The following is a 23,339-nucleotide window of genomic DNA, read 5'->3' as shown; positions in this document are numbered from 1 at the left end:
TTTGAACTTTTCTCTATGGGTTTCTCTAGCCAAAGTGAATAAGCCAAATGAAAGGCAATACCTTAACCTTCATTTTGCTTCTCATATCAACTAGGTCATTATGTGATTCCCATCTCACATATGACTTTTCTTCAAAACATGGTGGATTCATGAATCACTGAGGGAAAACTGAAACTATTGGACCAAGGTTTGATACCAAGGTATGGGTTGACTAGTCTGAGGACTAAGCTAACAGACTTTGTCTTTTAGGGGGATACCTAGTAGTCATGTCCATGCATGATTCCCAAATCATGCAGGACACCGCGTGGTCAGTGCCTGGCTTTGATGAAGTCGTTTTGGCAGCGAATGATGGGTTGGAGCCCCAGATTTTATAGAGATCGTCGTACCAGGGGAATTCTTTCTGGACTTTGGCTGTGAATTTTATTAGTAGAATTGAATAAACGTGAGTAATGGACTCACCATGTAGATTTTCCGCAGTACCCCGCATCGAGGGGCACAATCCCTGCACCGGTCGATTCAAACTCGTTGCGGTAGTCACGGAATTTATTCCGGAGACTTCAAATAACTTGATTAGCATCTACAGTCTGATAACCAAAGGATCACTTACGCTGTTATACGGTTGGACACAGAGTCACGGAACCTGGTCCGATTGGCAGCATATTGGCCAGAATATACTTTATTGCTGCTGAAAATCACTTCTGCTATCACCGCATGGATTGCGTTCTTGTCTTTGCCCGATGGAGGACCCTCGATGTTAGGATTGCTCGGTTTTCTTCCCCTCACTAGAGAATAGGACGCGTACAATCCACCGTATTGTTGACGAGGTAATTGACCAGCTTGTTGGTACGTTGGACATCTGCCTGCCAACTGATGCTTGTCTCGGTGGTATCTCCATCTCCTTTGGAACACCTGGACTTTCCTCTTCCACGGTTGGAGGATGGGACTGGAGGGGGATTCATGGCCTTCCACTTGGCCTGGTGGTGGATTGGGGAGAGGTTCTGCGAACCCTGCAGTCGTGGTCATAGGGCAGGCATATACTTTTAAGCTCCGACGTCATGCCGGAGTACGCCGTATAGTTGAGTAAGCTAACTTCAGAGAAAATCAAGCCTTATGTTAACTACCAGCAGGACATTTTACCCGACCTTTACCGACCTTTACCGAGCTTACCGAGATTTCAGGAAATCACCTTGAGCGCCATTATAGCATAGAAGGTTGAACTTCGGCTAAACGAGTCTAGCGCAAAGGACTGATCATCATCCTGGGCCCTGGTAGCGATGATGATGACTATTCTCGTCCCGAAAAGCGGATGCGACCCCCTACCTGCTACCAAAGTAGGGACTGTCCGGCACTTCCAGCCAAGCCGCCGACTCAGATAATCTCCTCTCTATTCTCTAGTAGCAGTGGGACCGACAAGTTTCAGATTGCATCAGGCGCTACCTTGAATTCGCTGTTCCATCGCATGGCTATCGATTGTAGTCAGCCGGAAGGGTTTCTAGTTTCTCTACTTGCACATAGCACTGGCAACGTAGTGGTCTTACCAGGCTATGAAACATACATTACAAGATGGGCAGAACATACTTGATCCAAACAGCAGATGCAAAAATACCTAGTCTCGTCGTCAAACTACGGTCATGAGGGACCTCTATGATAATGCAAACAGGTTTTTTGAACATGCCACTACTCAAGAGCTCGAGGTTCGTATCAACAATAGATCTATCGTTCGTGGGTACTTGAGACAACATTTTTCATAACAAGGAGTGAAGTACTAAATATCATGGAACATAAGGCGACATCAGTTGTGACTAACTTAAATTGTTGAAACACACATCTTCACAAATTTCCGCCCTTCAGATAAGACGACAAGGCAAGACCGCAGACCCTTCAAACACCACTCCATTTCCAGCCAGGGGGAAATATGACCACTCCAAAAAGCCTGGAATATATAGTCGAGCGTGTCATCCCATGGGTGGGGAGTACGCGAGAGATGTATAGCCCAGTTGTGACAGGCGTACTTGAGAGCATCGGAAGCTGTCCGACTACGTTCCTGCGCTTCGTTTGCAAACCTCTCAAAGGCATTAATAGCATGAATTATCTCCCTGTCTGGTAGAGGAAGACTTTCTGGTAATGCAGAGGTGGAATGATGGTGGTGTCTTAATGCCAGGAAGACCGGAAACATCAAGAAATCTGGCAAGGTCTTGAACTGCTGAATTACTTGGAAAGCTGGCACATCGCTGGTAATGATATACTCGTTGATTGCTTCCAGTGTCCTCGCGAATTCTTCCATTGTTATCCAGACGGAGGCCGCAGGAGTGGACTGCCACACTTGACCATGGGGAGTCTGCAGCCAGTGTCGCCCGCATGGGGTCTGCAACCAGTCTCGTCCTCCCCGGGTCTGCAGCCAGTCTTCCCCTCCCTGAGTCTGAAGCCAATCTCGTCCTCCATGGGTCTGCAGCCAGTCTTCCCCTCCTTGAGTCTGCAGCCAGTCTTGTGCCGCATGGGTCTGTAGCCAGTCTCGTGCTGCCTGGGTCTGCAGCCAGCCTTCCCCTCCCTGGGTCCGCAGCCAGTCTCGTACTGCCTGGGTCTGCAGCCACTCTTCCCCCCCCTGGGTCTGCAGCCAGTCTCGTCCTTCCTGGGTCTGCAGCCAGTCTCGTCCTCCCTGGGTTTGCAGCCAGTCTTGTCCCCCCTGGGTCTGCAGCCAGTCTTCCCCTCCCTGGGTCCGCAGCCAGTCTCGTACTGCCTGGGTCTGCAACCAGGCTCGTCCTTCCTGGATCTGTAGCCAGTCTCGTCCTCCCTGGGTTTGCAGCCAGTCTTGTCCTCTCCAGTTCTGCAGCCAGTCTCGTCCTCCCGGGGTCTGCAACCAGTCTCGTCCTCCCTGAGTCTGCAGCCAGTCTTTCCCTCCCTGGCTCTGCAGCCAGTCTCGTACCGCCTCGATCTGCAGCCAGTCTCCTTTTTCCTCAGCCCGCAACCACTCTCGAATTGCTTCGGTCCGCAGTGACTCTCGTATTGCCTCGCTCCGCAGCCACTCTCGTCCTGCCTCTGTCCGCAGCCACTCTCGTTCTGCCTCTGTCCGCAGCCGCTCTCGTTCTTCCTGGGTCCCCACCTGCTCTCGTTCTGCCGGGGCCCGCAGCCAGTCTCGTCCTGCCCCGGTCTGCAGCCACCCTCGTCCTGCCCCAGTCTGCAACCACTCTCGTCCTGCCCCGGTCTGCAGCCACTCTAGTCCTGCCCGGGTCCGCAACCACTCTCGTCCTGCCTGGGTCTGCAGCCAGTCTCGTCCTCTCCAGTTCTGCAGCCAGTCTTCCCCTCCCTGGGTCTGCAGCCAATCTTCTCCTCCCTGGGTCTGCAGCCAGTCTTGTCCTCCCTGGGTCTGCAGCCAGTCTCGCCCTGCCTGGGTCTGTAGCCAGTTTCGTCCACCCCGGGTCTGCAGCCAATCTCGTCCACCCCTGGTCTGCAGCCAGTTTTGTCCACCCCCGGTCTGCAGCCAGCCTCGTCCACCCTGAGTCTGCAACCAGTCTTGTCCTCTCCGGGTCTGCAGCCAGTCTCGTCCACCATGGGTCTGCAGCCAGGCATGCCCGTCCACGGTCCCAAGCCAAGATTCTAAATCCGAAGTGCGATCTCCTCGAAGCCACAGCATACAGATCACAGCTGACAGTGGCTCTGGTGGCCAAACAAGGAACGCTAATGAGTCTTTCAACCTATCGGGGTCCTCAGGTTGCATTGCTTTGCTTTGCTTCTTCAGTTCTGAGAGTGCATCCAAGAGAGCCGTGCTTTCTGGAATCACCTTCATCAAGCGGAGAGAGGAACGTGCGAGTAGGGAGTGAGGTGATACGACATCGCGTACTTGAGGGAGCTCGCAGTTTGAGGGGTCGGAAACATAGTCGCGAATGGACGAGTGATAGATATTCACAGGGAGAGTGCTGTCTGTAGGGATATCCATGACAGACCGTAGCTGTATCAGCGTTGTCTGTACATCACTACCCAAACCAGGGCCAAGAAGTGATGAGATTTGCGAGATGGGAAGAGGGTATGTGAGGGCGACGACAATGGATAAGTGCAGGTATGCCCGCTTGGGGTCGGCACACGTGGAGAGGATACAGTCGTATAATTTGTACACCTCCGTTCCTGGTAGCAGCGAGCTCGTGAGCTCGAGCATCAGCTGCAACCGATCGCGAGGATCCTTGTCTTTATCGTCGATAATAAACTTCATCATCGTAGATGCCACGATGAAACGTCTGCCCGCTCGGCTCGCCAGCTTCGCAAGGTCAACCTCCGATGGCTGCGGGAAATCGGGATGGCGACCTTTCAGCTCTTCGAAGGAATGCCGCAAGAAAGTACAGATATCGTTGTCAACGTCTGCGCCGTCCAACGAAATGATGCCACCCCCTCCAGAAGTCCTCACGGGTATCTCGCGCACCAATGGGCGCACCTCGTCGTTCTGAAAGACTTTGCTAATATGCGATTCCGAGCGACTTGTGAGCAGAATGTGGGTCACGGGTAGATCAGGCTCACGAAGAGCCCGCGCAAGGGAAACGATGAGATCAGTAAGCTCGGGTTCCGATGTGCATTCATCAAGGGCATCGACGACAAACGACAAAGGTGGACACCCGCGCAATCTGATTCGAAGCCACCGGAGAGGTTTGAGAAAAAGGGCCTCCATCTGTTCGCAGAGAGGTGTGTTGGGATCTAGTAGAGCGGGATTGTCGCGAATAACTCTGTTCACATCCTTCCGGATGTTTGGAAAATTGGTGGCAAGCTGGTAGACAAGCGTCGCAAAAACATATCCAGCCGTGCGGCGTTCCGTTTTCTCGCGCGAGAAAAAGAATGTACCCCCGAGTCGCTTTTCGACATTCGTCTGCTCTGTCACCTTAAGACCTCTCATCCTCTCAGCTACAGTGAACGCAACAGCAGACTTTCCGACACCAGCCGTGCCATGCAGCCAAATAAGTTGATTCTTCTCTGGATCGTCCAGGAATCCGTTGATGTGTTTGAGGAGATCCACCCGGGTCCCATCCAAACATTTCGGGTGGGGATGACGTTCAGGAGAGTTATATTGAGCACCCTTGACAGCGACCTCGGAGAGCTTCGCCCAAATTCCTTGAAGGACTGTCAAAGAGGTCAAGGAGCCTGCGAGAGATGAAAATCGAAATACTGACATTGATCATCGCTCATTGACGAAGGTTGTGATATGCGAGATGCAATGAATCGATTGAAAGTACTAGCTGGGCCCGATGGTGCTGTTAGAAATCATCCAGGTGATGCTTATCTCGAGGGACGACGTACGAGGATTTGAATCAAAGCTTACAAGTTGTAAGAAGATTTCGGTCACGAGACGATCAAACTGTCAAGTGATGGAGAACGCGAAGCGTGATAGAGATCATGGAATGGATATATGACTTTTTTGATATATTTTGCTATGGCAAGCTCGCGCGATAGTTGTAGAATGCAGCTGAAACGTTGAAGCTTGAAGCTTTGAAGGACGAGTGAGTGGGCGCTCGTCTGGTTGCACATATGACCAGTGTTGTTACTAACTGGTTACTAACCCGTTATAACCGGTTAATTAAGAGGTTTCTGCCTCGACGGACACGGCCTTGCATACACACTCCTGGTGTCTGCCCACATGTCACGGCTCGTTTGTACACAGTGGAAGCTTGTTATGATTATGATCTTGTATAACTACAACACTGTACAACACATAGCGACAAATGTCAGAAGCAGCGAACTCCCGAGTTCCTTAGGGGTTTTCCGTCCTTGTTCCACCTGAACAGCACCGTAAAGGCGGGACCCTGTTGTTTGTCCAGCTCCACAAGTAAATAGAAACGGTAGAATGAAATATGGACCAAGTAGCCTACTATGATGGTCTACGGATGTGAAAGTAGCTGTAAATCGATCATCTCGAACTGATGACATGCAAAGTACGCTGCTTGAGCATGTCGGCTGACCAACGAACGAAGCAAATCTCCTTTGGCTGCCCGGAGTCTGTGTGGGCTCATTCACTTCTGATGAAGTTCTAGACGTTCTGCTTTGGCGATGTGACTGGCACGAGGTGCGTTGCCGTACTTACTTCTGTGCATTCCAGGCCTAGCCTCACCAATCAACTTGGTTTATGTCCAGCCTGGATTTCACTTTGCGATATGCTCGGAGATACGTAACTCGTGTGGTGTTGTAGTGATCGTTTTCGGCGCACGTAGGCTCGACTCGGATCAGTCCATACAACGTACTGTCATTGTATTAATGACGTAGGATGATCAGAACCACCAAGGGCATTCAAATATTCACAGACGTGTACCCAAAATGCTATACGGAGTAGACATTTGGTGTGCGGGATCAGTTGCAAAGGGCTGAGGTGAGAAGGGAGGCGGCAGAGGGGCTCACGGACGCATCACATATGGCACGCGTCTAACGGATGACGACAGTACTCATCATCGGAGGGCTAAGATCCTCAGCGTCTGATTTGCTCCACATCCACGCTATCATTCTTAAATACTAAGAGAAGTCTGCTTCAGAGCCACACTTCGAATGGCAACAATTCCTCCCACTTACCCGCTAGCAAAAGGCCTCAAGACGGCCTACATCTTCTGCGCAAAACGGGATCTTGAAGGGCGAAAACGCCACCCGTCGCCACTCCACAAGCTGCGGGACGAGATCAGAATCAAACCGAAAACAATGGAAAAAATCATACCAGTTCGCCACTTTCCAAAATGGTCCCAAGACGTTGAAGTTAGTATCGCGACAAAACAGGAAGACGCAATCACGGAAGAAGAACAAGCCAACGAATGCCTACGTGTGTATTCAGACGGATCGGCGATAGATGGCGGAGTGGGAGGGGCGGCAGTTCTGATGAAAGGGAAAGAAATGATTAGGGCGAAAAGATTCTACTTGGGAAGCGAGACAGAACACACCGTGTACGAGGCAGAGATTATAGGGATGATACTTGCGGTACAGATGTTGAAGGAAGAAGGGGGAGAGGGCACGATGTCGCTTGGGGTGGATAGTCAAGCCGCAATAAGAGCAATTGGAGCTTTCCACTCACAACCAGGTCATTACTTGGTCGACAAGTTCCATGGTGATCTTCAAGAATTTCTCCTAGTCAACGACAGCAGGAAACTGGTGATCAGGTGGACCCCGGGCCACAAGGATATCGCAGGAAATGAGCACGCCGACAAGCAGGCAAAGAAGGCTGCGAGAGGAGAGACGTCGAAAAGCAAGCAACTCCCTAAATCCCTGCAAACGAAAGCAAAGACGCCGCTGATACTCCCGCTCAGCAAGTCAGCGACGAAACAACAACTCAACATCAGAATCATAGCAAAGCCAAGGAAATAACGCGTCAATCTCACTTCCACAGTCTACATGCTATCGATCCATCAGCACCATCGAAGACTTAGATTGAGAGTACCCTTATACCTGTAATAGCCTGTAATTGACCTGTAGTAACACCCCATATCCTTCGATGATGTAAACTGCCGTCTTCGTCCTCGCTTACGACTCGGAGGGACAGCGCTTACACAGTACATTTCGTTTCAACTCTATAGTCCGAACGTTCTGTGTCAATTTACCAGAATTTTCCACCTCGATTCGATTCGTCTCTGCGGCAACACTATCCTGCAACTGATTTCAACTTTCAATTGACCACTATGATATCCGCTGACGGCGCAGAGGCACTCTGGACGTTTTCTCAAGCATTCACGTCCTCTTTCCAAGCGTCTTGTTCCGGTAAAGCCCTTCGCCTTTACACCGGCCCTACCGACGCTACTATAGTCCGTAGAACTTGCCACCCGTCTCAAAGTTGCAGATGCAGGCTCTGTGCACTCCATCGCCGGAGAAATACAGGCTCTGAACAAGCGTTTGACTGAAGCCACCGGGAGGCTTCCAAGCTATGATCAAAGACAAAATGAACTGGTACATACCCTGTGTCTGATTTTGATGTCTGAGCTAATCAAACTGGAAAGCAACTCAAAGCATTAGAGAAGTCGCTCGAGGAATTGCGCTCATCGACCACAGGGAAAACAAAATTCGCTTTTAAACGGAAGGCCAAGATATCAGCGTCAACATCAGCAGGGACCGCAACGCCACCTGCTCCGGTGAATGCACCAGCGATACCTACATCAACAATATCTAGTGCCTCCAGAACGATATCCAACCACTCCAATTGCTACCTCTCTAGATCGTGCCTTTCTGGTCCCAGCTCATCCACAGATCATATAGAGGTGTCTATAATAAGAATATCGAGCAGCATCTTAAATCTTCTTATGACCACGAATGAGTCAACTCTGTCTGCTAATACCGTTTCGATTTCGGCGCTTCACATCCGCGACATACAGAATTCAATTCTCATTCTAGGGACCGTCGATGGTAGCATCATGTTGCACAACTTAACAAATTGCGTGGTTGTTGCTGGATGTCACCAGGTAGGGTTATATTGTCCGTGTATGTTACGTTCTACTGTGCTCATGACTGGCAGTTCAGGATGCACAATTCTACTGCCGTAGATGCCTATGTTGACATTACATCGAATCCCATCATCGAAAGCTGTGATCAAGTGAGGTTTGGCGTCTACCCGAGCGAGTTGAAGGTCCAGTCATTTCATTATTTCATCTATTTAAATGCCAACGTCACCACAGATAACCACTGATCAGCAACCTCTGGTCATTAAAAACCATACTGAGCTCCCTTTCTTGCCCCAGGACTTCTCGCACATTCGCGCCACACCATCACCCAATTGGAGAGCGCTGGAGGAAGACGAGTTAGTTCATGATTGGCCCCTTTCAGAGACTAATTACGCTGTCCAACTCGAAAGAGCATTGCCCCGTCCCAAAATCTGATGCTTATTGCTGACGGACTTCACGTCCCTCGCCACGCACGTGGATACTAGTAGGTGAAGAAGAAGTTGCTGTCGTGATAATGAGCCCCATCAATCGACTATGTTGACGTCCGGTCTGATGTACTGGGCAGACGCGAATTGCTTCCGCGGGATCAAACGTTCCGTTCTTACATATGTTAGATGTTAGATATACCTTCGTATAAGATAATATAAGTGGCCTACCTGTTGATTCTGAATCAGTTAGTACTAGTACTTAACGTACAGGAGAGATAAGGCAAAGTTCAAAGAACTCGCAGAAGATCTTTATCAATGCCATCAGTCCTTGAAACATGTGTCAGACTCAACAACAACACTACCTCTAACAGTTAAACAGTTTGGTGTCGCTCCAATAATAAATAAAAGCGGCTAAGTGAATTTTCTGGATTCTGACCTATCGATATGAAGATAGCTGTTCCCAACGGAAATCTCACGTATCTCAGAATCATCAGAATGGTAGCTCACGCCAAATGATTGTGCCCACAAGTTATTGTATAGTGGGAAGACCTAACCTTCTGATATCAACGTCTACAATTAGAGCTTCGCTATCGTCTTCACGCCCGCCAAACTTTCGATGTCCCTGTACTTATAGTACAACTGAAGTGACTCAGGGTTTGCCACAGTCCCACTCGGTTTTAGATTGGACCCCGAAACAATCTGCTTCACTGCAATCTCAATTTTCTTGCCGTTTACAGTATACTGCACAGGCATCAGGATCGTCATGCTCACCGCATAAGCAGCTTACGTACCGGGATATCTGCGGTATCGAACACGTAGGCTGGGACGTGTCTCGGGCTAAGGCTGGTCCTGATCGCACTTTTGATGCGGTCAATGAGGACAGGTGTGAGCTTGCGCCCTGAGCGCATCTTTAGAAAGAGCAGGACACGCTCGTCAGGGTCATGTGTCCTCCGTTGACCCACACACAACGAGTCATCGAGCTCGTCGGAGAAAGACTCTAGGACAGCGTAGATCTCTGCTGAGCCAAAACGGACACCAGAGGGGTTGAGTACGCCATCGCTGTGGAGATGCATCAACTTGCATATGAGAAGACATAAAAATAGTCGGTACCCTCCGCCCTAGAAAGATGAACCCTGTCGTCTTCGGATTCTTGACTACAAAATCGCCTTGATGCCAGACTCCTGTGCTCCGCATCAATGTGAACATGCACATCGATATCTGGACGAAATCAGGAGAACTTACCTGGGTACGTGTCGTAATATGCCTGTCGAAACTTTTTGCCAGACTCGTCGCCCCAGAAACAAACAGGTATTGAGGGATGCGGACGGGTGACGACGAGCTCACCAGGCTGACCTGTGTTCTCGATGTTCTTGCCCGCAGGATCGAATATTTCAACGGCCATGCCGAGAGATTTGCCTTGGAGTTCTGTGTGGAATGCACAGTTAGTCCAAGTTAAGAGAATGGTACTTCGGACACAACCTCCAGCATATAGTGGGAAACTCAACACACAAGAGACAACTGAGGAGTGTTAGTTTAGGTATATAGCAAGGGACGACTCAACGGAAACTTACATGAACAGAACACATCTGTCCCTCCAGAAGACGAAGCTATATGCAGCTTCCTACCAAACGCCTCGTGCGTCCACTCCATCAAAGGTGCAGTCATTACAGCTCCTGTGACTTTCATCTCACGAAGAGCTTCAAAGGATGCAATTTCAACTACAAAAGTAATTAGCATTAACTCTCAAGGCTATGATCCAATCATACGCGGCTTGATATCCCTCATCTGGACTTCGGTCAGGAAGCGTGGACTTGTGCCGAACACCGTGACACTAAAAGAGTTTAGTTATTGATGGTCTGCGCTCGTTAGTGTCTTCGCACCCCTGGTCATTAATGAACTTGAGATAACTCCTGAGGTCAGGGTGGAATGGTGACCCGTCGAAGAGGACAATGCGTGCACCACATGCAAGACCTGTGAGCATGGATGGCCACATCATCCAGCCCGTCTTGTATGGACATGAGCTGGTCACTTCACGCACAGTATATATGTATGGGGTTGCTTACCGTCGTGTATTGGAAAGAGACATCAGTTGGGAGGATGCCGAAGGTAACCATGCTGTCCTTCTTGCTGTTCATGAGGGCGCCCTGCACAAGGAGATAAGTAGCAGAATATGGCACGTTAGTGGGAAGCGTACCCCACCGCAGTGGACTATGCATTTCGGCGGACCGCTTGTCCCCGAGGAGTATAGGATGTACAACGGATGACTGAAAGGTAACTGCTCAAATTCTAGTGGTCGACTATCACCTGATGCAAGGAAAGAATCTAATGTGACACTAAACAAAGGTCAAGAATACGCGTTAATTAATAGGAGTCGTGGACAAACCTGTTGGGTATGTTTAGAGATTCTGGGACAGTGTTTCCGGTCTTCACACTTGGTAAGGTAATGATGCGCTGTACGCCATATGCGCGGAGATCCTGCTCCACTTCCGAAGCCTTCTGCACTAGGCTGACTGTCTTCCCCGCGTAAACAATCTCCGTTTCTGTGAAAATGAGCTTTGGTTTAATCTGCCTGTACCTATCGAGTATGCCCTATTCAAGGTGGAACGTCTTGCGAGTCTACGAGAGATACGATAAGGCTGACCTGGGTACCCATGTCAGTTGCGGTACTGGAGAACATTGCCCCTACACTGGAAGCCGCTAGAGCAACTACCACAGCGGTGATGGAGTTGGTGATGATAGCTGCGACCATTACAATCTGTGGCAAACTCTACAGGCACCTCCTTCGCTCACCTGCAACCCTATCTCCAACCTTCAATCCATTCGCGCGCATTGCGGCTGCCATTTCGCGCACCATCTCTCTTAGCTGGCGGAAGCTATAATGCGTCACAACTCCGAGTTCATTGCCTGCTGTACATGCGATACCATCGTCGTCTCGGTAGAGAAGGTTCTCCGCGTAGTTGAGGCGTACTCCGGGAAACCATTCGGGTACTTCTTCGTATTTGCCCTTTTGGACTATCTATAGTGATGTTCGACATCACCAGAAAAGAAGCCGACATGAGTTGACACACCTTTGTGGGATCTGGGGGAACAGAAGACAAAATACCCATAAACTGCCAGAGGTCGAGCCAGAAGGTGTAATCGGACACCGAGTATGTATGCAGGTCATGATAGTCCTCTACAGCACGAAGTCCAGTCAGGCTCTCATTCTATGAGAGACATCAACGCACTAAGTTTCAAGTTGTGTTTAAGGTTGATTTCACGCCTTAGCTTCTCGGAGACGACATGAGACGGGTAAGTAGGTGTCCAAATAAGGCGCGACTGGTCGAACTGAGCGCTCATTGCAGTACACTTTGTAATTAATTTGCAGTTAGCTTGGATGCAAGTTGGGATTAGCGGGTTGCCATAGATTCCGCTGTCACAATATAAGCTTACATAATCAAAGTACTTATTGGTTTTGAATTCTAAACGCCGATCGTTGTCATCGGTCTGATGGCGTAGTTGGTTATCGCATCTGTCTAACACACAGAAGGTCCTCAGTTCGAGCCTGGGTCAGATCATCTTTTTCCTTACTTCATTGAAGTTGCAAACAGCCACCCTAAGCTTAGCTTAAACACTTCTTTCTCAGAATGAGCACCTATCTTTTCGAGCTCCCAACGACCGGCGCTATCTCTTTTGGAGATTTTTGTGTTGACACTACGGCCTCCAATGCATATGCAAGTCACATAGCTGAAGCCACCCAGGCCCGAGCGAACCTGCGCGGTGTTCTGAAAGTGATCAAACGCACTGACACAGACGACAAGGATTATCTGCGCTTGATCAAGGTGCGCATCACCGTTTTCAATCCGGGGCTCCCACAGTATATATCCCCTAGGTTCTCGATGACTACCTCCCATACTTGCATGGGATCATGGCCTGTGTCGCATCAGGGGACATTCGTCTGAAATCCGAACCCCGTGAGTCTTCTGCTGATACTTGATCCGCTGTGCGTTTGACTGACCAGCCTGAGATTCAAAGAATTCAGCTGGCGCACAACACTGTCCGCACATCTGTTCCACATGTCCCCAAGAATCGTCCTTGCATCGCTGCATGCGGACCTTGCATCCTCATTGCTCACTTACGCCTTTGCGCTGTCGAATTTCGCGCGTGTGACGGTTTCAAGTCTTGGTTCTTATGAGCATGATCGAGCGATCTCAGAAATCGAGAGAAAAGCGAAGGATGAAAAGCTCAATTTTGCGGTGACAATGTTGTGCAGAGCGAGCGGAATTTTCACCTATATGAGCGAGAAGGTGTTGTTGGATTGGGATAAAGCCGGGGAGGGTGCGTCAGGCAGGCCGCCTGATCTGAGCAAGGAGGTTAATTCTGCCCTCGCAAAGTAAGTGCGCTCCTCCATTTCATTTCATCTCATTTCGGATGTCATTTTTAGGATGGCACTCGCTGACGCGCAGACTCTGGCGATTCGCAAATTTCTCTCTAAATCTGCATATGACAACGCAGTATCTCCCGGCCCTCCGCTTCCTAAATCACACCCCTCCATCCCGCTGATCTTTAAATTCCACCTTGAATGCGTGTCGCTTTACTCCTCTGCGCGTACGCTTGCCATGACGCCCGGCTCCGCACGTCCGTCTTCCCCGTCTTCTAATCCAGATTCCAATGCAGAAGTCTGCGTTGAGCTGCGCCGCTACCTTGCAGATGCATCGGCGTTTCATGCAGCGCTTGCGCACAAGTGGCTTGGTGTTGATGCAGGAGAAAGTGGAGTGCACGAAAGGGGCGGGGAGGCGGTGGCATGGTTACTATGGGCAAAGAAGGAGCTCGAGGACATGAAGGAGGGCGGGCTTGGTATTGCAGTAGGGCGGGACCGCGAGAAGCGAGGGCGCAAAGGGCGTGTCGCGGATGAATTAGAGAGCGTGAGCGTGTTTTTGAAACACTACAAGAAAATCAACGATTCGGTAAGTCGGAGGTGTATCGATTGCGTGAGATATTGGGTGCTGATTATCATTCGTGTGCGACGGGTAGCTGACATTTCAGCCTGTGCCCAAGCAGCAGGACTTGCAAGCGCGGATACCTACAGGGATTTTGGCGGTGCATGCAAAGCCCTACAAACCTCCTTCCCCAGCATTCGGACCTGGTTCCGTCGAATATGCACGTCTACAGACGGAATCGCTAGCACTACTAGAAGAGGATGATTCATCGGGTGACGAGGCAGTTGCTAGCAGTGCCAACCCGCGCACGTATGCTGGAGCTGGTTCGTACTTCTAACCCGTGTACAGTCAAAATCAAGTGCTGTGCACATTGCATCGTGTTTCTGGTAGGTACAGTAAGGTATGACCAACATACTATATCCTTCTAAATTAGTAGGTTTCAATGGAATAACGCCCCCTTCTCTCATTGTGCAATCAGTGTTTGTAAGGCGAAACACCGCACTCCTCGATGAATGTGAGGGTTTCATCTGCGAAGTATGTATTGGCACTTGCAATTTTCGTCAGGTACCCGGAGGGCTGAGGAAAACAGCCCCAAGTTGCTACCCTGGAGTAACAGCCTACATGACATTCTGGCTCCTGAATTCATGAACACTGTAAACAGTGTCCTCAAAAACGAGGCGTTTGCTCCACTCCGCGGCCTCAGCTGATTTAGCTTGTCGCATCATCATGATATAACGGGTGGCAGGCGGCGTCCCGGCATGATGGAACACCCTGAACTTGCCCGATGATTTGTGGCAGACATGGAATTGCTCATGCAGCAGAACATAGTATTGCGCTATACTAGCCAGTCGGTGAGATCTCGAGATGCACCACGATTCCTTGCCTTCAAGTGATTCCCATCATGGGCATGTCCAGCACGCTGTGTTTGGACTTGGCCTGGAGTGAGAAGACAACGACCGCGATCGATCATCACCTGCTACGCCATACATCATCAAACTTTCCGCGGGCCAGACTTGCATGGTGCATCTAGTTTGTGACTGGGACTCACCACAGCTATTCCGTTACCTTGGGTTTCCATCAGCACATGCAGTGTGATTTTGGCATCTGCCAACCGTCCGCGTCAGGGATGATGCATTGATGACCTGCCAATGATCAATCGTCATGCGTCTTCTTGATCAGGTTCGTCGTTAACCTATTCCATTCAGTCAGCAGCGCTGTCCACAGGATTTACGTACGGACAGGGATGGTTCACAAAAAGGTGGACCCTTCAGGAATCACTCGCATCCATGGTGTTGACATTTCAGTTTCAGGGCCAAATCATGGAAGACAGCTCCATTCTGATTTCAGTCACAATAATCACTTACCCTTCCATCACTTCCTCAGACATGTCAAACGCGGCCGCCATTACTGTCAATGCGTCTCAGTTCAGTAATTACTGTGACCACAAAGGAAACCACAAGAATGGAATGGTATAGGGTACTTTACGACCGAGTGTAATGCCCGGGATCGGAGCAAAAGTGTAATTACGATGGGGTGTTTGGATTATTTTGTCCAATGCATCGACAAAGAGTAGCCTTTGTGTACGGCAGCGCCTTTTACGAACTCTGTAGTGCTCAATATCCATTTGTGAATCAAGTTAAAATGGAAATGATCTCGTACACCCTGGGGGATATAATCTTTACTGTAACGACTCACGCCGAAAAGCTAATAAGCGGTGATGTCATTCGGTGTCGTAAGGTGGAAGGCCCCATTTCTCCGGCATGAAATGCTCGATGGACGCGAGCGTCTCATCTGGGACATGTGGGCTGGCACTAGCAACGTCCAGAAGGCGTTCGTCAGGTACCCAGACAACTGAAGAGGACGTGAGGCCCTAAATCATGACTCTGAAACAACAGCCTACCTGACATTCCGGCTCGTTTACCCGCTTGGACACCGTAAACGGCGTCTTCAAAAACGAGTCCTTTGCTCCTTTCCACAGCCTCAGCCTCAGTGCACTGCTCCGTAGCACCTACTGCCTTGCCTAGGACACCTGCAGCATGTAGGAAAATATACGGTTCAGGCTTCCCCGTAGTCTTGCCTGCTACATCATCAGCGCAGACGATGTTGCCTTGAAAATAGTCAAAGAATTCTTTGAGATTCTCAGATTTGCGATCAAAGTTCCGTCGTGAGGAAGCAGTGGCGACTACGATTGGCACGTTGTGTTTCACCAGGTGCTGGATTAATCTCTGTACTCCCGGGAGGAGCTGCACGGTTGGCCACTTCGCATCTTGCTTTTCTTGAGACTCTACGAGGTACTGGTCGATTGTGATATCGATTCCGGGAAACAAAGAGAGCAGGTGCGTTGCAGACTCAAGTCGTGCTGCAATATGGTTTGCGTTGAATGAGTTCAGAGAGATCGGAGGGCGTACGTTTGCCCATGAGCTGTGCCTTGACGTCCCATGTCATGGTCTTTCCGTAGCGACCGAGGATATCATCTTTGAGTTTACGTGAGTTGTATGAAGAAGCGCAGTGACATGGAGCATACTGGTAACTTCGGTGTATACCCTCTCCGTGTCAATGAGAAGGCCTGTCGAAGACGCGTTTTGCCTCAAGTACCCAAGGAAGTTAGATCCACGAACCATCCATGTCAAAGACCACATAATCTATTTTTCTTTCCATGTTATCTATGATGATCTACTGGATGAAATTGAAATCGAACACACAGTCAAAAGACACGATGTACCGATGCGGCAAGTCCATGATAGTCACGTGGGGTTCGGGATTCGGCGCGGCCAAGCAACGATGACCTTCATGCGCCGGTACTGGCAACACTACATAGGCGAGTGGCCTCGAGCTCGGTGACACGCCATGATGCAAACACATGTCAGAGTGTACGTGCTCACTAGATTGAGCGGCCTCATTGCAGAAATCTATACCCGGCATGATATGATGAGAAGAATCCGTATCACGGGATACATGCGAGAGAGTAAGGTCCTGTGGTGTTCTGTATGACACGTATCACGGTCGACGTCAACGCCAGCTCCGATACGAGTCTTTGAGGTCCGCTCCCGAGTATCCTCCGAGGCGGGGAATTGCCTTTTTAGGCAACGTCCGACTTGAGCTTGCAGTTGTGGCACACGTCGGGGCGATCGATCAGCTTTATATGTACAGCCAGCCGAGGCCGTGGTCAAGGCCAGCTAAATTCAGCTCTTTCCCTTGGTACATTTATATAGGCCAAGCCTCATAAAATTACCTTGCGACAATTTTGAGGCAGGTGTCAAGGTGGTCGGCTAAAAGGAGATAAGCACTGCCGCAGGCGGCACCGAACATTCAGTTCTCACAAGTCATTCCTCGGGGGCGTCCAAAACGTGCCGCACAGCACTAGGAACAGACCTCTACCTCGAATTTTCCCGTCATAAGCCCGTTCATGGCTGTTCTCCACGGATAAGTATATAGTCTGAACACTGGTCCTGAGACTGCTTTTATCCCCGCGTTCATTGTGTTTCAATCTAGTCCCGGTCGATCTTGTCCATAACGGCCTGAGAACCCGACCCACTCTTTCAAATTCATCACTTCCCTGCGAGTGTGCCAGCTTGCCGAGTGATTCATCGCATTGGAACCACCAGGTTTGCACTTGAATTCACTGTGTTACCAAGTCGTTGCAACAGGATCTACGCCTCTCCAAACGACAAAATGGCAAGCGATTCGATCCCACGTCGCCCTACATGCTCATCCTACCGCCGTCGTCGCATTCTCCTCATTCCCGTACTTCTATTCGTTTCTTGCCTGTTCTATAGCGTACCATGGTCCCTGCCTCCTCTCGATCTCTCGGGATTATCTTCGTCACTTTCACGTGCCAATATCGCTTCGCTAGTCAAGGGCCCACCAGTAGAGGAGATATACGGGTTACTCCATTTTGTGACGAGCGATGACGATCGCATGCTGTCACATTCAATAAACCCCGCTGCGCCGATCGATCTGACTGTGTATCTTGGTGGTGACGAACCGGATTGGAAATCTCACATGAGAAGGCTGAAAGAAGAGTATCCATTGATCGTACTCTCGAAGGTGTGTCACGTACTTCGATTCACCGGATCCTGTGTGCGGTTCTGATGCGATGCTGTGTTTGCGCCAGTCATATTGCCCGTGCGTTCTCTTCTGTGCCAGTTTGTGATCCGTGTGGTAGCCTCATGCACTATGTTTCCGGTTCTATGTAGATTTTCAAGGAAGGCCAAGAAACTATTGGAATCGTATAATTTGTCTCCTCCACCTAAAATTATCGAAGTGGATCTTCGAGGTATGTTGTGGCTATGCTTACCTCCGTAATGCATACGCTGATCTTTTACAGATGATTGGGACTTCATAAAGATCATCCTTACCCGCCTTACCGAACACTCCACGTTCCCCAATATCATCCTGAATGGGCAGGGACTCGGCGGAAATGACGAACTGCAAACGTTGCGTGCACAAGGCAAGCTGAAGAAGATGTTTGAGAATGCTGGGATGACGGTAAGGGAGGATACTGTGAAAGAACAAGAGACGCAGTAGAGTTGGCGAGGCTCACGTCATCGTGTGATGAAATGGTGCACACTTGGAGTCGAATTCTGTATTGTTACATATTTATGTGTACTGCTATTATGTTGTCTTGTTCATCCAATTTGCGGTAGATCTATTTCTGGGTTTTATGTTTATGTGACAATTCAACGGTTATACATTTGTGTTCAAGAGCGTTGCCAGCCAGGAGAGGAGGCATGGAATGAAGATAGGGACATGTCACTGTCCCTGACCGAAAATAGCGGCAGTGCGTGCTCTCAATTGTGGCAGTCGGGCTCCAATGACCTTTGTGCCAAGGCATTTTGAACATGCCGCCGTTCACGGCGTTGCCCTGTTTGAATTACTTATCGGAAAGAGAAACCACACTGTCAGCGTTATAAATTATGCGGGTTAGACTGATTTTCGACAGGTGCTATATCGATAAGAGCGTTGAAGATAACAACTGCCAAAGACAAAGGCGGTTCTTCGTGCACCTTTTAGAGAGCGTTGGGCCCTGCACTATAGGGATGATTAACAACACAAACCCGCCTGACGGCAGGAAGCGACATGTTTGGGTAAGAAGCTGCTTTATGGCGATAATCTAGGTCCAGGGAAGGCCGCCCAACAAACAAATATAAGGTACATATACGATAAGCGTGTTACGGAGATCCGTAACACGGCTGATCAGGACAGCTGAGCGCTGAGCCTATGAGAACCTATGGCGTATCTTGTCAAACCCCTACGCTCAGCGGCATCATCATGATAATATTCCCACGTTTATTATGAAGGCCATCCATGACGTTTCCCCATCGATATCGTGAATTGGCTGATGGGCGCCATGGGATAATTATAAGGTGTCATTATTGTGAAAATCGGTCGTTTTACGGAGCAGTATACCAAATAAGGAATTAACGGTATTTCCGTGTGACAAAAAAGGTTCGAGCCGAGGAAATTCTAGATCAATTTCACGGGGGTTAATGTGAACACGTTTCTTTCACTTTTCATTGTTTCGGGTTGCACTGATCCACTCTCGGCCTCGCTTTCGAATTAAAACTTTCATACTTGCCATTCGTTTATCTAGGGACTTCTATAAGTTCTTCCACTCTCTTTTACCTTTACCTGACCCACATCGTCGGTCACCATGTCAACCCTCCCCGTCACCTCCCTTCTGCACTCGCTGCAGCATCAACGAAAACCACTCAACCAGAGAGCCACGTCGCTGGCTCTCATCGGCCTTATCGTTGTGTCATTCTACATATTTTTCGTGGCAAGGCCTTCATTAGAGCTTGCTCCAATAGCACTTCGGACCGACGCCCTCGGTCACGCAGGTACACATGGATCGTATCCACAAGACAAAGATGATTCCCTACCATCGTCTAGACTCTTCCGCCCACTTTCAAATAGCCAAAGAAAAAACGTAGTCAGCAATACCAATCGTCCCCAAGTCGAATTGGATGAATCGCAGGAGCTAGCAGCAGTAGCTGCTTTCGTGGCAGCGCTTCCACAGAATATGATTCCACGCTCGATAGACCCAAGCAAACCTATTGACCCCCAACTCGTGCTTGACTTCGACACTCGTAGTCCCCGTGCCGCAGATGAAGTAAATCAGATCGTGCAAGATGTGTGGTCTCGCTATCCCGTTATGATGTTTACCAAGGTTAGTCGCTTCTTCTACTTCCTTTGTTCTAGTTTCATGCTAACGCTTCCTGCTTGTTTCAGGTTCATCATGCACACTCTAGGGAAATAAGACGTATCGTTTCAACTATGGACTTACGGCCGCCTCCTGTGGCTTTTGAAGTCGATCAACGAGGTAAACGAATTCCCCAACTTTCATTTACTAAGTGCTCATGGATTTCTTAGAGGATGCAGAAGTTTTGATTCCTTTGTTACACCGCCTCACGTCTTCAACCGATCTTCCTCTAATGCTTATTGGGGGCAAGCCCGTTGGCTCGATGGATACTATTCGGGAGCTCAACGAGTCCGGCGAACTCCAGAAGTTGATTACCGATGCCGGTGCGGTCATTGACGGCTCGAAGAAGAAGAAAGTACACTGAAGTCGGACAAACTTTCCAATTGAACTTTTCCCACCACTTTTCAAATGACTTAACGACCGGCATGACCAGCATGCTTCCCAGCGATCATATGATCCAAAACTTATGCATATGTACATACCACATCGGATAACCCCAGGTGGATGGATATTCGATCGCTATCGCATGCCATAAAACTCCAACTGTTGTCCCTCGTTTATTTCTCGTGGTGTTATAGCCGGATTATTATAGCTTCTTGCTTTCTTCTGCATAATAGACTCCATCAACATCAACAGGATTGTTCACAAATATAGACTCTGATGGATTTTTTACATAGGAAATTTTTCTTGTATCTGCCATGTTCGAAGTGTGTACGTAGAGGCCAGACGGTACTTGGTGACTGCTCTAGTTTACATGTACGTATATACTGGGGATGGGCCCAACTGACAATCAACTGATTGGGTTCCTCCTTTTTGGTCAGAATCCTTGTTCGTAGCTCCAAAGCCTAGACCATATTAGCATGGGAATCTTTGACAATCGGATCTGGAGTATCACGGAGTTCTCCAAGAAAATCTATACTTGGGTGGGCACGAAGCTCGAGTTTGTTCTGCGACTTCACAGCAATCACAAAGAACCGAAAAACTTTTAAACTCAAAGGTTGGATAATGCAAATTGGGGTTGCAACGAGGCAGCATTTTAGAAGCAGAGTGCCCCGACTAGAAGTTTATTAGTGACTTGACTTGCTTATGCACCTCGTGCTACTGGCATGATGCGTCAGTTCGCATTGTGCGGACTTCGCGTCAGAATCGCGTAAACATACCTCGGGCGCTAATCATTAATCATGCGTACCGGGTGACCATCGGACTCGGACGTGAGAAACCCTAGTTCGGGTATGAACGATAGCTCTATATTATGCAGCTCCACTGGCAACGGATAATAGATATCTGGTCACTTCAGAAGCATGTAATGATTATCTGGTATGAGTGAGCAACGTGGGCAAAAATAGCTTCATTGAAATGCATTCTTTGTATGTACTGACAATGTATCCAAATACTTTCCACGGACAGGCGGCCCGTCCATACACACGACCGCCCAGTCTTGCACGGGCGTCCGATGTTACCGACAAAAGTTACGAAACGCTCAATTAATCCGTATGACAACTGACAGGTGCTGCCTGTACGTTGAAACTTTGTTTGTCGATAATCAGACATTCCGACGTAATTTGTCGCAAGGTTATCATGTAAATCAAGGGAGCCTTGGACGTTTTCCACTTTGGCAGATTCGAATAACGTTACAGTCAGACTGGATCCCACAGCAAGGTCAGCTTCGTCAAGGATTATCACACCGCGCTTGCAGTGCAGTGTCGAGGGTGGTCGACATACATGGTAACATGCTCGGTTCGTGTCTTAGTGGATGTAATTTCACTGCCTCGTGTAAAGGATGATGACGTTGATGTACCGCATTGGGGGTTCTGCTGCCTGCGACAAATGCATTTCTCAGGTAGTCGGGGCCCATTAGGCGCAGGCAACGTAATTCTGATGCGAGACTTCAGAGAACTGGCTTCGTCGAGATCCTAAATATGTCAAAAGGTGAGAACAAGAAGAAATGGACATCGGCACGAAAAAAAATTATACACTTTCTTCGGTGTCGATCAGCCTATCAGGGTCACTCTGCTGTTGAGAACAAAGTTCTCGAGCTTGTCCATCAAGACGATACCTGCAGGAGCCGCGGGTGTAACGGTGGGTCAGAAATGAAGTGCATTTCGTCAAGTGCGCGTGCTTCCATCCGACCCTCTCTTGAAAAGTTGCTATAACCTAGCCAACTAAGTGTTTGCCCACAATAGCCAGAAGAATTTAGGAGCCTTTAGAAGCCTTGGAGACAAAGTGATAACAACTTGCCGCACACTTCCGCCGCAAGTTCGGGATATCGTAGGATGTGATGTGGAGCTTGGAAGTTACGCCCAAGGGAGCCCGCATCTAACGTATGCCGCATCAGGATATGCCGGCGGGTGGACCGCAAGCACATCGTAAAGCGAATATCAACTAGATAGGCTTCAAGTTCGATGAATAACCGAAGTTTGTGCGATCCGCGGGATGATCATATGTAGCGCATTCAATGCTCCCGTGCATACGTACTGAAGTGCCGAATTACTCCGATCCACATGATTGTGCGACCCGAGCGATCTTCCGGTATGGTATTGGAAGTTGAGAGATAATCTTTTGCGTCGGCTAGCAGAAGTCGCTCCTAACGTCATGGATGGGCACGATTAGACCGGAGAAGATAAAATGTGATATCTACAGCGAATTAAAAACACGCATGGGCAAGTGATAGCAGACTCACCGAGGCCGTTTACTTGCTCGTCCGAGTAGCTCGTCCCATCTTGATCTGCTCATTGCAAATGGCTCCTCCTAATTCCGACGTAGCGGATTATGACATATGCAGTGCCCCAGAATCTTCAGCGAGGCCGATATTGCATTCTTTCCTTCAGAAGCTTCTATCACCGTGGTGGCGCATTCGGACGCGATGTACTCAGTTCAATTGTTTGAAACCCATGAGTTCGTTTGGAACGTGTTGCCTTAGATGACAAGACAGCTAAGCTGGCGAATCTGCATGAGACGTGTAGCCTTGGTGTAAGATAAGTTGTGGCGGATGAAACGAGATCCGTCCGATGGTTCTTTTCTGTCAATGATATATCACTGGCACTTGCTGAGTGTGGCGCGAACAGCCCGTCCTGGAGAAAGCACAATATGTAACGGTACCAGACCTGCAGCTTGCTGGAATCTGGCTCGCATGTAGTAACGCCTGCGTGCGTTGGGACCTAAGCTATAGCTAGTCATGGGCTTGAACAAAAGCAATGAATTGTGGCTGTGCAATCACTTCGTCATGAACTTGCACCGCGTGGTCTGTGGCACTATACGACCCCTTAAAAGAAATGTCATGCCGGCCTCATGCAGTGTATCATATCAGGCTTGGAAATTGCATGGCAAGATTTTTCAGCATGGGTGCCTTGCAAGTGGCTTCACGAGTCATGTGTTCCCAGGTGACATCAGGACTCAGGCCTCAGGCCTC

The 23,339-nt window shown here is 49.3% G+C and overlaps 6 protein-coding genes and 1 non-coding gene across 7 annotated transcripts; 5 read left to right on the top strand and 2 right to left on the bottom strand.

Moving 5' to 3' along the window:
• Nucleotides 1–7,628: 7,628 nt before the first annotated feature.
• Nucleotides 7,629–9,050, top strand: DFJ58DRAFT_696902 (tubulin binding cofactor C-domain-containing protein; the record flags this gene model as incomplete). Its single annotated transcript, XM_041383491.1, has 5 exons — nucleotides 7,629–7,707; nucleotides 7,760–7,893; nucleotides 7,944–8,402; nucleotides 8,456–8,566; nucleotides 8,616–9,050. The coding sequence occupies 5 exons, from the start codon at nucleotides 7,629–7,631 to the stop codon at nucleotides 8,814–8,816; spliced, it is 984 nt and encodes a 327-aa protein (XP_041249120.1). The 3' UTR covers nucleotides 8,817–9,050.
• Nucleotides 9,051–9,322: 272 nt separating this feature from the next.
• On the bottom strand, nucleotides 9,323–12,160 carry DFJ58DRAFT_762966 (uncharacterized protein). Its single transcript, XM_041388578.1, has 15 exons — nucleotides 12,037–12,160; nucleotides 11,878–11,984; nucleotides 11,600–11,825; nucleotides 11,451–11,548; nucleotides 11,193–11,398; nucleotides 11,004–11,142; nucleotides 10,873–10,953; nucleotides 10,690–10,814; nucleotides 10,576–10,640; nucleotides 10,381–10,527; nucleotides 10,052–10,327; nucleotides 9,903–9,990; nucleotides 9,601–9,868; nucleotides 9,374–9,550; nucleotides 9,323–9,344 (listed from the first exon to the last, which is right to left on the bottom strand). Exons 1-14 carry the CDS (start codon nucleotides 12,146–12,148, stop codon nucleotides 9,386–9,388), a joined length of 2,103 nt encoding a protein of 700 aa, XP_041249119.1. The 5' UTR covers nucleotides 12,149–12,160; the 3' UTR covers nucleotides 9,323–9,344; nucleotides 9,374–9,385.
• A 132-nt stretch (nucleotides 12,161–12,292) lies between these two features.
• Nucleotides 12,293–12,366, top strand: DFJ58DRAFT_t36. Its single transcript has one exon. It is a non-coding gene; the product is annotated as a tRNA-Val (tRNA).
• DFJ58DRAFT_762962 (BRO1 domain-containing protein) lies at nucleotides 12,333–14,198 on the top strand. Its single transcript, XM_041388577.1, has 6 exons — nucleotides 12,333–12,630; nucleotides 12,681–12,762; nucleotides 12,824–13,181; nucleotides 13,233–13,755; nucleotides 13,823–14,114; nucleotides 14,162–14,198. The coding sequence occupies exons 1-5, from the start codon at nucleotides 12,436–12,438 to the stop codon at nucleotides 14,063–14,065; spliced, it is 1,401 nt and encodes a 466-aa protein (XP_041249118.1). The 5' UTR covers nucleotides 12,333–12,435; the 3' UTR covers nucleotides 14,066–14,114; nucleotides 14,162–14,198.
• Nucleotides 14,199–15,448: 1,250 nt separating this feature from the next.
• DFJ58DRAFT_652684 (HAD-like protein) lies at nucleotides 15,449–16,386 on the bottom strand (the record flags this gene model as incomplete). The annotated part of the gene is made up of 5 exons (XM_041381702.1): nucleotides 15,449–15,579; nucleotides 15,629–16,087; nucleotides 16,137–16,202; nucleotides 16,253–16,294; nucleotides 16,347–16,386. The coding sequence occupies 5 exons, from the start codon at nucleotides 16,384–16,386 to the stop codon at nucleotides 15,449–15,451; spliced, it is 738 nt and encodes a 245-aa protein (XP_041249117.1).
• A 682-nt stretch (nucleotides 16,387–17,068) lies between these two features.
• Nucleotides 17,069–18,432, top strand: DFJ58DRAFT_762942 (uncharacterized protein). The gene is made up of 4 exons (XM_041388576.1): nucleotides 17,069–17,775; nucleotides 17,843–17,853; nucleotides 17,925–18,004; nucleotides 18,056–18,432. The coding sequence occupies exons 1-4, from the start codon at nucleotides 17,401–17,403 to the stop codon at nucleotides 18,253–18,255; spliced, it is 666 nt and encodes a 221-aa protein (XP_041249116.1). The 5' UTR covers nucleotides 17,069–17,400; the 3' UTR covers nucleotides 18,256–18,432.
• Nucleotides 18,433–19,381: 949 nt separating this feature from the next.
• On the top strand, nucleotides 19,382–20,294 carry DFJ58DRAFT_713800 (uncharacterized protein; the record flags this gene model as incomplete). Its single annotated transcript, XM_041383953.1, has 3 exons — nucleotides 19,382–19,897; nucleotides 19,960–20,050; nucleotides 20,101–20,294. The coding sequence occupies 3 exons, from the start codon at nucleotides 19,382–19,384 to the stop codon at nucleotides 20,292–20,294; spliced, it is 801 nt and encodes a 266-aa protein (XP_041249115.1).
• Nucleotides 20,295–23,339: the final 3,045 nt, after the last annotated feature.

The sequence above is a fragment of the Suillus subalutaceus genome (assembly GCF_016647625.1).
Source record: "Suillus subalutaceus strain FC151 chromosome Unknown DFJ58scaffold_9, whole genome shotgun sequence".
NCBI lineage: Eukaryota > Fungi > Basidiomycota > Agaricomycetes > Boletales > Suillaceae > Suillus > Suillus subalutaceus.
Note: the sequence above shows the minus strand (reverse complement) of the source record. Positions and strands in the feature narration are given on the sequence as shown.

Coding starts and splice junctions, on each gene's coding strand:
- DFJ58DRAFT_762962 (XM_041388577.1), top strand. CDS start 12,436: ATGAGCACCTATCTTTTCGAGCTCCCAACGACCGGCGCTATCTCTTTT. Junction 12,763..12,823: donor TCGTCTGAAATCCGAACCCC/GTGAGTCTTCTG, acceptor TGAGATTCAAAG/AATTCAGCTGGCGCACAACA. Junction 13,756..13,822: donor ACAAGAAAATCAACGATTCG/GTAAGTCGGAGG, acceptor TGCGACGGGTAG/CTGACATTTCAGCCTGTGCC.
- DFJ58DRAFT_762966 (XM_041388578.1), bottom strand. CDS start 12,148: ATGAGCGCTCAGTTCGACCAGTCGCGCCTTATTTGGACACCTACTTAC. Junction 11,985..12,036: donor TAAACACAACTTGAAACTTA/GTGCGTTGATGT, acceptor TTCGTGCTGTAG/AGGACTATCATGACCTGCAT. Junction 11,399..11,450: donor CAACTGACATGGGTACCCAG/GTCAGCCTTATC, acceptor CACCTTGAATAG/GGCATACTCGATAGGTACAG.
- DFJ58DRAFT_762942 (XM_041388576.1), top strand. CDS start 17,401: ATGGCAAGCGATTCGATCCCACGTCGCCCTACATGCTCATCCTACCGC. Junction 18,005..18,055: donor TATCGAAGTGGATCTTCGAG/GTATGTTGTGGC, acceptor GATCTTTTACAG/ATGATTGGGACTTCATAAAG.